The sequence below is a fragment of the Nicotiana sylvestris genome, chromosome 3 (assembly GCF_000393655.2).
Source record: "Nicotiana sylvestris chromosome 3, ASM39365v2, whole genome shotgun sequence".
Taxonomy (NCBI): domain Eukaryota; kingdom Viridiplantae; phylum Streptophyta; class Magnoliopsida; order Solanales; family Solanaceae; genus Nicotiana; species Nicotiana sylvestris.
This window is the reverse complement of record NC_091059.1, coordinates 718,248-731,880: the sequence shown is the minus strand read 5'-3', so window position 1 is coordinate 731,880 and position 13,633 is coordinate 718,248. Positions and strand designations below refer to the sequence as shown.

At 34.7% G+C, this 13,633-nt stretch overlaps 1 protein-coding gene across 4 annotated transcripts in view; it reads right to left on the bottom strand.

The window, feature by feature from the left end:
• Positions 1 to 1,490: 1,490 nt before the first annotated feature.
• The window catches only part of LOC104244272 (ALBINO3-like protein 2, chloroplastic), a 43,328-nt gene continuing 31,185 nt past the window's right edge, over positions 1,491 to 13,633 (bottom strand). For 2 of the 4 annotated variants that reach the window (XM_009799659.2, XM_009799662.2), the window contains 9 exons: positions 9,726 to 9,785; positions 6,033 to 6,098; positions 4,840 to 4,887; positions 4,182 to 4,358; positions 4,035 to 4,090; positions 3,825 to 3,942; positions 3,474 to 3,563; positions 2,137 to 2,246; positions 1,491 to 2,001 (listed from right to left, as the gene is read on the bottom strand). In XM_009799659.2, the coding sequence (XP_009797961.1) occupies positions 1,845 to 2,001; positions 2,137 to 2,246; positions 3,474 to 3,563; positions 3,825 to 3,942; positions 4,035 to 4,090; positions 4,182 to 4,358; positions 4,840 to 4,887; positions 6,033 to 6,098; positions 9,726 to 9,785 (882 nt within the window). In that variant the 3' untranslated portion in view covers positions 1,491 to 1,844. Of the gene's footprint in view, positions 2,002 to 2,136; positions 2,247 to 3,473; positions 3,657 to 3,824; positions 3,943 to 4,034; positions 4,091 to 4,181; positions 4,359 to 4,839; positions 4,888 to 6,032; positions 6,099 to 9,725; positions 9,786 to 13,633 lie in introns of those variants that run through there. The other 2 variants (XR_011405986.1, XM_009799661.2) reach the window with 2 other exon arrangements.

Below are 13,633 nucleotides of genomic sequence, written 5' to 3'. Positions count from 1 at the left end.
GAAAAATAAAAATATTTGCTAAATACGTAAAAATTCAAGTCACCTTATTAAGTAATTTGTGTTCAGTTCTTATTTAATAGTTTCAAAAGACACGTATTTAAAAAATATCTATTCTCTTTTTAATCTAAAGTGTCAATAAAGATTTTCAACAAAAATATTTGCGATCTTTTTAAATTTCATAATAATAATTTAAAAACTTTTTATTTATAGTTTTAATTTGTCTTATAAAATTTATATTTTTATATATGTTACACCTCACAGGGTGTAAGTGTAAGATTTCTATAGTATAGGGGGTGTAAGTATTTAAGTTTAAAATACAATTGGTGTTTAGTATAAGTTAAAATAGCACGGTCTAGCCAGTTTTTGGACTGGTCATTTAAATAGTCAGCGTTTATCAAGTCAATAAAAAATAACCACTATTTTGCTGCAACAGAGATCGGTCCAGCATAATATACTGGAGTTCGGTGCACCTGTGTATGAACTTCCAGCATATTATGCTGGACCGGTATACTTTGCTGGCTCCAGTATAATATACTGGAGACTGGAGCACGGTGCTCCAAACTCCAGTATATTATGTTGGGCCAGTATATTATGCTGGAACTCCAGTCTAATACTGGAGTATTTTTTTCGGATTTGAACAGTATTTTCATTCAGATTTATCTTTACATGAAAAGTGGCTAAATTTCGATTACTTTTGAAACTGTGATTATTTTTGAATGACCACTTGTAAATCTGGCTATTTTTGAATTTCTCCCTTAGTATAATTAACCCTTTGATTTATATATTTGGCAAGAATTAAACAAATAGTTGAACCTATATCTTTGCATTTATCTATATCTGAGAGGTAGTTTCACTGCAAGACTGAGACACTACAATTATTTCACTTTATAAATCAAGTAACAACATCTTATTATTATTTTTTGGTTTAAACTTAACTAACATTAATGATTAAAATAATGAATAAATCACTCCAAAATAACTCCAATGAAAAAGAATACAAAACTCAACTAAGCATCATTAATATGTGTAGACAACTTTACTGGCTAAGATAAACTATTTTTTTTAAATAAACAAATATTTTGCTAGCTTCTTTAGTATCAAACCAAATCAAATATGTAGCTTTTATTTTAAAATTTAAAAAAACAAACCAAATCAAGTATATTTAGTTTTTTACGTGAACTTGATTTGATCTTAAACACCCCCAGTCTAAAGCCAAACATTACTCAAATTTTTCCATTAGTTACTCATTAAACAATAAATTTCTATGTAAATTTAATCAATCATAAATTTAATCAAGACTTATACATGAATTTTCTATGTTCAAGTAATGTGAAGTTGTAAATAAGCATAAACATATGGAAATTTCCAATTTAACTTCTAATAAGTTACAAACAGAAAAGAATATTGTTAATAGGGAGGCGCCATTTTATAAGTTATTGGGAATAACAAATATTCAGTTAATTGGCAATAACACTTGAATAATTACTGAGTTATGCTAAAAACATTGATTCACCAACTTATCCAATCCCAGAATTTGAATGTACCTATACGAATTCTCCTTTTAGGAGATCTACAAACAACAAACCTCATGGTATTTCAAGGGGAAAAAATCTGATCTCTATCAAAATCATTTTGTACAGATTCTGTTGACACCTCGATCAATTTAAGATCTAGATTCAACGAAAACCTTACTACATCATTGACCTATCAAAAAAAATTCAGCAAAAAGAATGGCGCCTACAAAGTTTTACAGCGGCAATTATTCACTATGATACAACTAAATAACAATAAGACAAGCCAACAAAAGCATAAAGGGGAAAATGCACAAAATGCGCTCGCAAAACTCAGTAATCTGCTCTTCTACTATTGACAAGGTCACCAGTGATATCATCCACTTCATTTTCGCATTGTTGCAGAAGTTCCCTGTAAGACTCATTATAAGCAGTAGCCAATTGCAGATGCTTAATTGCATCGTTCTTGCGACCAACATTGACCAACGCACTGTAAAAACATCATGTACCAGTTTAATCAATTGTGGAATTGGAATAAACACAAGGTCTTTTAGAACTGGCTTTTCTAGGTGGAACTAATTGGAGATGATAAACCATGTGTCAAGAATTAAAGGAAAACCTTTACCTTGACAGCAGTACTAATCCATCATAGTAATGAGCCTTGCTCTTTGGGTCCTCTGGCTCTTTTATACTAGCTATTCGTTCCAGGTGTACAAGTCCCTCTCCCATCTTACCCTGTAAGAAAAAAAGAAAGGTGCAATATCACACTGAGAAACCTACTCCCATGACGTCTTCATAAACAAGCTGTGCTGGTCACATTATCCAAGAGCTCGGGCTTGGGTCAAGAAAGAGAAGCCTTGAGACAGATCTGACTATGACTATAAGCCCCAAAATATGGCAAGCCAAGCTCAAAACAACATAATAAAATAGAAGTTGGGTTTACATAGTGGTGAGAGAGCAATACAGTCATCAAATGTAGAGGAAACAAAAATCTGTCTACAATCCTTATATAAAGATTCCGAAAAAAGAGATAAGAAAATACTAAAGATTGACGACTACATTGAGCACCATTCTGGAGGTGTCAGCATTCTTATACCTGACATCCACACTAACTCCAGGCACTGAGCAATCAGCAGACAACCTATCCGCCTTCATATTATTTGTTTCATTTAATCTCAATTCGAGTCCAAAGAGTGGAATGAGGAAAAGAAAGAGCAAGGTTATAGCTAGTTTTGATGGCAAAGAACAGTAAACCTGGGGTTTCTTTCAATGAAGGACAAGGCAGAGATACAGAGAGGGGTAATCAGTTTGTTCAGAACATTGAAGGGAGAGGGGGGAGAGCAGCTAGGAATTGGGGTAAGTCGGGTTGATTCTTCACTGTCATTATATAGGAGAGCAGCAATCAGCAGGCCATAGGGGCAGTTTAGAGTTTTCAAGAATAAAACATATTGTAAGAAAGGAAGCTGAGTGATTGAATCATTAGTGTTATTTAGATTTATATGGACATTAAATTCAAAGAAAGATAATTGAAACAAACAAGCTAAATATTCTTCGAACATACTGCAGATGAAACAGACACGAATTTCACAAAACACTTGAATAGGAAAGAGAACTAAGATTAAAATTCTAGCATATCCAGGGCCAGGAAAAAAAAAAGGAAAGACGGAAATCTTGTATTAGGAGCCTTCTCTAGGCTGAAAATATATTTGAAAATTATCCCACAATAGAGTTTCAATAACTCAACCCACTAAAAGCAGAAAAAAGGAAAACATCCCCTACATACATGGTTTCTCTATCGCCACCACTCTGCCATGTCACAGGGAATCATGTAAATAGTGCAAGGTACTCAATTATCTGTACTAGAATTCTTTTTATTAAACTACTTATAATAAAAAAGAATTCTTATTGTCATGTCAAGCCTATTAGGTCAACCATCAAGCCAATTTCTTAAAAAACCATTACCTGCCGTATACAGGCAACACCTGCCCATTGGGATGATAGAATCAGGAGATCAACATCCTCAATGTCCATCGGATTCTCCTTTAGCTGAAGCTGAACTTGCAGAAATAGACTATGGTTAGCAACAAATCAAGTTTGCTGGATTCTAGCAGCCAGATCAAGGTCTTCTGTAGAGTATACTGCATACTACATAAACTTTAGAAGGTTACCAGATATAGAAAAACAGATCATGACTTTTAACAGAATTTAGTCACCATTTCATGAAAAATTCTTAGTCCACAAAAGCAAACTGAAGTTTCTCCACTCAAAAAGATCAGTAAACTCAAATTGAAATGCAGGATGTCAGACTCGAACCTTAGCAATAGCACGTTCCAAGTATTCAGTAGCTTCTGGTAAGGAACCATCTTGCAAAAGTGACTGGCCAATAACAAGCAAAGCTCGAACATACTCGGGATCCTTTGCAAGAGCAAGTCTGTAAGACATACATTAAAATGGGAGATACTACAGTGAAGAAAGAAAATAAATGAGCAGGTGAGGATTGCTTTTATTTAGTGAGAGACCTACCGAAGAAAGGGCATAGCTTCATCTTTACGTCCTCCTGCTAAGAATTTGATTGAAAGCTGATGAAGTTTCAACAGCAAAAAATTTAGACAGCAGCAAGAACTATTCAACATTTCAAGTCAATAACAGGAAAAGAAAATAGTTACTAACATTAACCAATTCATGAGGTGATAGGTTCTGGACAGATACTTTCCGCTGCTTTTTTGATGGTTCTATTTTGATTTCTTCAGGATTACCTAACTCTTTCTGATGTGCAGTCACTGACTGAGGATCCATATGAGGTAGGCCCAGTTTCTTGCGAACATCTGGATGCTTTAGTGATAGTTGCTGCCCATAAAAAGGTAATGAGTTCACCACATTCATTGATTTTCATGAAGATGTGGAAAGTGCAATCTTAAGAAGCGCATTTTCAATGGCAACAAGTGGACCAGGAAAAGAATACAAACTTAAAAGACAACTGTTATGTACGATCTGCTAGACAGCACTGTTAGAGGGAGCAAAAGCGAGAAAACAAGGAGCTCATAGACATTTTCCAAGGGAAGCTTGAAGAAAGTTACGATCTTCATTATCTAGCAGTTTATCTATCATGCTTTCTTTCCACGTATCCAGGAAAAGTAAAGGATAAGAAGTCCCAGCACTCCACATGGATCATGCAAGTTCGAAACTAATGCCTTTTGTGCAAGAAAAGCTCTTGGAGTCCAAGCATAAGAAGTTACAAAACCTTAAAGATAACTGAGAACATTTGCATTTATCTGCATGCCCAGTCACCAAGGAAATCATTCAGGGAAGGATACTTCAGAAGAAATACCTGAACAACAGTCATCGAACTATTGGTAAGCCAATAGACTGAACTCCCCTGAAAAATAGACAAATGAAAGAAACTTCATTTCATGCACATGATCCTTTATCAGGCATATCAAGATAGAAGAGCAAATGAATGAGTCAAAACGGTAATGAAACTTGTTTCACCTTTGCAACACCCTCTCCAACTCAACACCACAATTAAAAAAAATAGAAGAGCAAACGTAAGGGACTCAACAACACTAATATCTATTTTTAAGTGATCAGTCCACCCACAGCTTCCATTCTTTCGCATAAGTCTCCAGTATCACATAGAGAAACTAAATCAAATTGCTCTCTCCATCACCCAAAACTCCATACTGGCTTCCCCTTCTGTAAGATATTATATTGTACTATTGAGGAGTCGTCAGGTCATTTACTCATTTGGCAGCTCATCATCTCCCACAACATCAGCTTTCACCAATTCCAAATGACCATTAGATGTGCCGCTTGTTCGCCACAATGTCAGTTGCATTAATTGCATCTCTATTCCTAGTACAGTCCATCTCCGAAGGTATTAAACAGAGAACAATGATTTGCAAGAGAAACTAAACCTATCAACAAAAACATTAATCCATAAAATACTCTGTTCTACCCAACTATGATATGGTTCAGTCTGTCCCAACAAAGAAAACCTTAGGAGACATCTCCAAACTAGACATGATGCAGGCTACCAAGAACATCCCGACAATTCCAACTCAAAGCTCTGACACGATGAGTTACTCCTTACCATCAATAAGTTGTTAAAACACAGGTAGAGATATTCAGGTTCAAAGCAGAAATATCAGTATATTTACAATATGATAAGCCCCTTTTGCCCTATATGGAGGAAATATTTCTATGATCAGAGGGGGTCACGAAGAATGGAGGCAAAAGTCAAACTGTACCTCCATTAACAACCTTTTAGGAAAACAATGATTTCAGCTATTGCAAAGATCAATAAATCAACTTGACCCAAAAAAAGATTCTAGGGGAAAACAAACCAAACAGTTCAAATTCAAAATAAGATTCCTTCTTCCCTCAATTTAAAATTGGGCCATAAAGCTAAACGTAATAAAAGAAAATCATCAGATGCCAGGTTCATATTTTACTGCAAATGAATGAAATGAAAGTGGACAAATCTTATGGCACATCAAATTTTAGAATCAAACGGTTGATTACCTGGGGAATATTGAATGTAATAAACAATAAGGGTAAGGTCAGGACTTCCAAGTACTTCTTGTAGTACTGCAACAAGAAATGCAGTTGTAAGACTTACTTCTCAAAGTTATAATCAATAAAACCAAAAAACATCACAAGCCTTGAGCTAAAGTATTTTCAAAAGTTTAAGTTTACTTCTAATTTTACTGCAGCTGCAAGACGCTGCAGCTACCACAAAACAGCTTAAATCTATCAAAAGCCTTCAGCAATACTTATTACAGCAAAAAAGATGCTAAACCCTGAAAGTTTGTCTGCCTAGCAGAACTTTTAGACAAATCAATAACCTTAAAATTTAATAAGATTTAATGGTGAATCATATAGCTATAGGACCTCTAAGATTTTATGGGGACCTATATAGCCATAGGGCCTACATGACTACATAGAATAAGAGAACCATTGGTCACAACATTCCAGTTGCTGGGATTGCTATAGCTTGTGAAATGTGAGGTTGCAGTTTCGATCCCCACTCCAAACAACTTTGTTGTACCCCGGCTCTTTTCAGATCTTTATTTTATCCAAGAATAATAAAACGCCATTGTATACCCATGATGGCCCCGCTTTATTTGGGGCACAATTATTTATTGTGGCAACAATCTCTTCGTCTGCGAACGCTCACTCCAGCCATTCTTTTTCTTCACTAGGGATGATATCGATGTCATCCAGTTTCAGAGAAGATCTCCATGTAACATCCTCTGAGTATAGATGTGTTCAAATATTCATTTTTTTATCACCTCGGGATTATAAATCGACTCCCCTCTTGACAGCAAGTTGTCAATCCAAGTGCATCTTTTATGTGATGTTGCCATTATATGGAAAAATTGAGTTTCTGTCTCCATCTTTTAACCACAAACATCTTGATTTTTGCCTCCAAGAGATTACCTCTGGTTTTGCCAGATTCTCTAGCTCCTCCATTAGCTCCATCCTTTTGTTGTTTCATCTTATGAAAGGGTTCTTTTTTCTGCCTGCTGATCAAGGGTTTGTAACTCTTCCCAAATTAAAGTTTTATCATCTACCGGACTACGAAATTCTTCCTTGTTTCATTTTTTAGGATTTGTTTTCAGCATTTTAAGTTCTCTGCATCAATATGATACCAAGGGTTCCTTGAATTGCATAGTTGTTCCACCAATTTTTAACTTTATCCAAAAATCTACCGCTCTTGAGCCACATATTCTCAAATTTGAAGTAGCTTAGACTAGGAGTCCATTCACCACTTCCCAAGAGAAAAGGATTATGATCAGAGAAGGCCTTAGGAATTTCCCATAGCCCTGCTTGTTCTGTTGTACCAATCTTTTCTTTGGTGAATCTGGTAGTGTTAAAATCCCTCCCAATAACTCAAGGAATTTCCCAAATTAGTCTAATTGCAGCAAGCTTCAGCCACATACTTTCTCTTTCGTCAGGTCCATAGATTCCTGTAAATGTTCCAGTGAACTCTCCTTTGATATGTTTTCAAGCACATATGAAATTTTATAGCTCCCTGCCAACTTATCCTTACTTTGCCAAACTCTTTATCTGCCCAATCAGCCCATTTGTTCCCCGAACGTGCATCGACTTTTGTACAGTCCGCTCTTCTACTTTTGTTTCTTGGAAGCACGTAAAATCAGCCCCCATTGTTTTGCTAGAATTTTCAATGTTTTGAATTTTCCTGGATCCCCTAATTCCTCACATTCTAGCTAAAGAATTTTGATCTTCATTTACGGAGAACTTTTCTTTCTCCACTTTCCCCCTTCCAAAGATACTTCAAAATTTACCTTAAATTCCAGGTTTTAAGTTCATCCTTACCCTTTTGTGCTTTGGCCTTCTCCTTTTTGACTGAGACCTGTTGATCTGAAAGTGATTTCCTTTGCTTTTATATTCAAGAAGAGCTCCAGCAACTCTGTCTCAAAGCCCCTAGATTTGACCTCCAATTGCATGCCGACTCTGAGCATACTTTTTTACTCACAGTGATGTTTCAACCACTTTAAAGATGAGTTTCTGGTTCTGCATGTCGTTTGCATGATCATACCAAGGGAGAAGTAATTTGTTGTCCCCTGCCTGCAATGAGTAGTTCTCCTCCGTATCTCCTTCAGACTGCAAAGAGAGTCCAATATCTGAAGTGGTTACCGAAAGGAGAAATCTTTTCCCTTCCCGACTCGCTTGAGTATGGTTTTGAGTACTATTCCATGAGGTAACCATCATCGCCATTGGAGGCTGTGCCTAGACTTCACTTCGAGCTGTTCTTGGTATCTTGATGGGAATCAGAGATGGACCCTTGATGGGCTTGAATATCTACCAAGAGAGGGTCCCTAGATGATAGGTTAAATGATGAGCAGTGGGCCTTTCTCAGGGTTCAAGGGGGTCTGAAGGTTTCCCTAAATGATGAGCAGTGGGCCTAGATGATAGATTGAACTGCTTCTATACGATGGGCCTTTTTAATAAAATGAATGGTCCGGAAGTGTTGAACCTAGGGGGCTAGCTGGCTCCCCTCTGATTTCCAATCTTCAAAAATTCAAATTGGATCCCCAAGATTTCAAATGTCTCATAGTAACCATGTGCCACACGTCGAGTTCTCTGATTTTCCCCTTTACTTGCTCATTGTGCTTGAAGTTTAATGCATCTTCGGACCAACCTCATTCAGAACGCCTGTCACGTCTGCAAGTATCCTAAAATTTTCAGCGAGGTTGTTCTCTTATTAAGATGGCAAACTTTTTCCGCCCACGATCAATCTTTTCCGGCACTGGTTGTGTTGTCAGTCTCATTGCAAGTCAAGCTTCACCTAAGAAAGCTCATCTTTTCGTAGTATCATCTATTCCAATCAGTCCCCCCATGTGTCTTCAATGCATACAAACACCTCTTCCGACCAGACAACCGGAGTTTATAGGGTTGTACCTCCAGAATAAAACAGATTTGTAGTACCCAGAAGATCAGCCTTGAGTTTGATACCCCAAGATGACCTTATACCAAATACTTTTAAGATTAACAAAAACATTGCACCAAGATGGACAATAAAGAGACTAAAGTGGCATCTATACAATGGTGGAAAGTGATTATAGTACAAGCATAATAATGTGAGAACTCAAACTACAAAATACTAAAACACCATATCATTTAGACTTCTTTCTTCTTCTTCTTCTTTTTTTTTTAAAAAAAAATCAAGCCAAATCACTTGGACTTCTATTAGGAACAAGGATAAATAGATATTCAAACAAAATGTCATGCAATCATTTCATCCCAAAAAGGATGACGATGCTACTGTTTGAAGAATTGAGCAGTTCTTCTGAGTGTGATTCAAACTTTTTTAAAAAAAATTATAGGAAAATGTAATTTGTAATATTTAATATTATGTGTAGATATTTAAATTATATTTCAGATTAATTTGGAAATCGATATCCGAATGCACTTCAAAAATTATATGCTTCGATCCTCATGCTCTGAAACTAGGTATTCCTTTTGGAACGGAGGGAGAATCTTTTAGCTTGTCTCCAATTCATAGGATAAGACTCTTGGAATAAGATAACCGAAAATTAAAGATATACTTCTACAATGGAGTTTGAATAGAGATTGTCTGTAATTATACAGCACAACGAAGAAAACCACAATTCGTAAATTTCTCTTTCTAACAATAAGAACCTTTTTACTAAAGCAGATGTCACATAAATTTCTAGGCAGATTACTGACCTCGGCTAATAATCCCAGGAATCCACCCATTTTTCCAACTGAAGATTTCTGAAAGGATACCTGAAGAGTAATATGAAGAGAAGATATCAGCTCAAAAAGCATGGAGACAGAATACCTGCTGGATTATCACTACCATAAGAAACTAGACCAAGCTCACTGCATAATAAAATACAATGTGTTGCCTTTTAAAAAGAATAAATTTTGAGTAAGCGTTTTTGCAAAACTTTTCTCCTTTTTATTCCCTTTTCTTTTTCAAGACAAAAGTTTGTAAAAGTTATTTGGTGCATAAGGGAAGGAGAAATTTTAGGGAAAACCCTCTTTTTAAATGTAACCACAAGAAACACTAAATGGTGTTTTTCTTTCTCCTGGTCAAATCCCATCATCTACAACTCAGCCAACTACTTATAATCTTCTTCCCACTTTCCTCATATATCTTTTTGGTATTATCTGTATTTCTCATCATCCCCCCCCCCCAAACCCCCCAAAAAAAAACAAATATGGTGATTTTTTTTATAAGTAAAGGCTTTTATTAAAAGAAAGTACCAGATGGTACAGAAATCAGTACAAACTTTGAAACTACAACAGATTCCCCATCATGCTACATATTTCCCCCCAAGAAATACAAAAAATCCAAATAATCCATCGTATCTAGAGTTTTACTAAAGCACCAGAAAAATAAATTCTTGATACATTTGTTTTTAACTCTAGCAATCTGCACCATCTTCCCTTCAAAGCATGCCTTGCTTCTTTCCAGCCATAAAGTCCACACGATACATTCTAATATATAGAAGAGCCTTGGAAGCAGCTGGCCGTTGTCTTGCCAGCTTGCCGACCAAGGCTCTTTTTGGTCATTTCATATTTAGCTTTTATAATTGTTTGATCATTTAAAGTGGCTCTAAGTTTTGATTGGTTCAAATAACTTGATTATTGTGCTAATTTATTAATTTTGGTTCATAGACATTTTAGCCCTTTGAGGGAGCTGTATATCTTTTCGAGTGGGTCCATCTCTCATTACAAATTGCGGCAGGAAAATCCATTACCATGCCTGGGAACTTTTTATATATAACTCGCCCAATTCTATGAATGCCCGTGGGGAGACAAATTTTTGGTTTAAATATATTCATGATTACTTCTAAACTCTAAAGCTCAGAGCAGTCACTATCAAACTGTTTAGAAATTTTCAAGGACTAACTTTATATATATAAGCTATAATAGATATTATGGTAATTTAATTTTATAAATTTCTTCTAAATTAATTTTGTAGATCACATACTAAAATTATTTATGTGGTAATTGATTTTTTACTTGAAATTATAATGCCCAAAAAGTTATAGATGTCAACTTATTTCAACAAAGACTTTCTTTTTAAAAATCAAATCATTTTACTGGAAAATATTTATCAAATCATCTTCTAATACCTTTTATTATGGTTAACTTTGGTAATTTCAGTTCTAAAAACTCTTAATATGGTGACTGTATCAAACATTATTTGGGTTGGTAAAATACGTGCACAATGTTTTGTTAAATAGTTTGATAAATTCAAGTTGAAGAAAAATATTTTGCAGAAGACATTTTATTTTTGCGTCATATTTTTGTTTAATTGTCTATTATAAAGTTAGATTTCATTTTAAGGTCTTTTTATCTGTTCAAAATTTTCTCATAAGGTTTTCAAATAGATATGTAAGTGATCTCTATAAAATACATAAGATTTTTATTGTTTACTACTTCGCAATTACTAACCTGTGTATTAACTAAGAGTGTACTTTCTAAATAATCCGAATGAAAATAAGATAAATGGAGCACACAAACGTTCATAGTTCTAAGGTTGAAACTTTTTAAATATCTATCAAGCAACAAACTGAAATAACAAAATTTATTAAAACATCATAATAAAATTAGGTATCTAAAACAAAAGAAAGGTAGAACCAAGAATGAGCAAAAAAAATTCACATTATTAATTCAAGCATTTTACTTTTTTTTGAGAAATTTTTGTTTAAAAAAAATAGAATTGGTTGCCTTTGAAAGACGTGTTTATTTCCTCACTTTCATGTATCTTATCTTAATGTTCTAAAAGTTGACAATAGAAATACATATATGTTCCTATTATTATTAATAATTATTCACCGTGGTTTAAGGTTTACCTAGAAGTTAGTAGCTAGCCAGGGCTGAAGTTCTTGTAATTCATTTCCTGAACCTCATTCGGAAGCGATCCCGTACCCCCCTTGGTATCAGAGCCATGTTAGTAATAACCTTTAGAAGCTAAGTTTAACACTATTTTCTTAATGAATATCATTAGGAAGAAGATTACTGTTAAAAACAGTAGAAAAGAGGAATATGAATTGCCCCAGCAATTAGACCTGCTTAATAAGTGGACTATGCCATTAGTCAAGCCTAAAGTAATATATCAGTTAGGTACTTTTGAAAGGATAGGTTTAAAACAAGTAGTTAAAACTACTGAAGAGACTATCACTGTAGATAGTGACCATGCTACGTTCAGATTATTATCTGAAAGTGATTTAGCCCCTTATAGGGATTCACATAGATTTATACATATAGGCTTAATACAAGTCGCCTTTAAGCCACTTACTTTAAGAGGCTTACCTGAAAGCTTTATAGCAGCTCTCAGAGATGGCAGAAACCAGAATTGGAAAAAGTTTCTAATAGGGACTGTGCAAACCAGTTTGGCCTATGACCCTGTTTATTTTAATGCTTATCCCAATTTGCAAATTTCTCTGAATGATGAGAATTCTTTAAATGCTTTAATACTTAGCATTAAATTACATGGTTATGATTATTTACCTGGTACAGAAGTTATATGTATCTGTTATTGGATTTATTACAAACCTTTATATACTTTAAATCCGATGTGCAAAATTATGGATTTCAAAAATGAAACTATTCTTATAGAAACCAACTTTGGCAAGTCCAAGGTAACCACCAGAAGACCTATGAAATGGGATGAAATTGATTTCCCTAAAGAATGGGTCATAGAGGAAGCAGTTGCCCCTCGAAACACTGGTAATACTGAGGTTACAGAAATAGAACAAACCTCAGATGGTACTGTTAAAATCAGGTTCAATGAACCCGTACAAACTGATAATATCAATTTATCATCTAGATTAACTAAATCAAATTCTTCTTATATCTCTCCAATTGATTATGTGGTAGATTTTCCATCTAGAGCATCCACATCTCAAATTAGAGAAAGTAATAGAATTAATGATATTAGCATCACAAGTGATAATACAGTCAAGGTCAATACAAATCTTGAACCAACTGAATCCGAAATGGATTTTTCAAATGGTGTTAATAATGGTTGAAAACCAGATAGATTTTAGTCCGGGTTCACCGGCGAGAAAAATGATTTTAGAAGAATTTCTAAAACCCAGATGGGCTGTTTTCAGAAAATGGTTTCATGAAAACATGACTAGTGAATTAATACAATTTTTTAGAAATGATTTTTATGAGGATAAAAAAATAAGATTATTGCTTTTGTTCCTTGGTTTATGGCTAAACATGTTTATAACTATGTTCGGTGTCAGAAAGAGATTATACACTCACTAATGGAAACATTGTTAATTCTATTTTTCCACCACAACAATCTTTCCACATAGGGTAAAAAGATAAAATTATTTACTGTACTGCTTTTTCAAAAATATTTGAAAATGATGTTACTGCTATAACAGCCAAGAATCTGAATATTATGCTCACTCAAATAATTATACTAATATGTATGTTAGTATTTTGGGTGAACAGGTTATTAAGATTCATGAGAAATTGGACAAGCTTATAGCTGAAGTCCAAAAAATTCAACACAAGGATACTATAGGTAAAGAGCAAATCTCTACTACAAGTATCCAACCACCTCCTGAGATAAAAGACTTTAAATTAAAAAGTCTTGATGACAT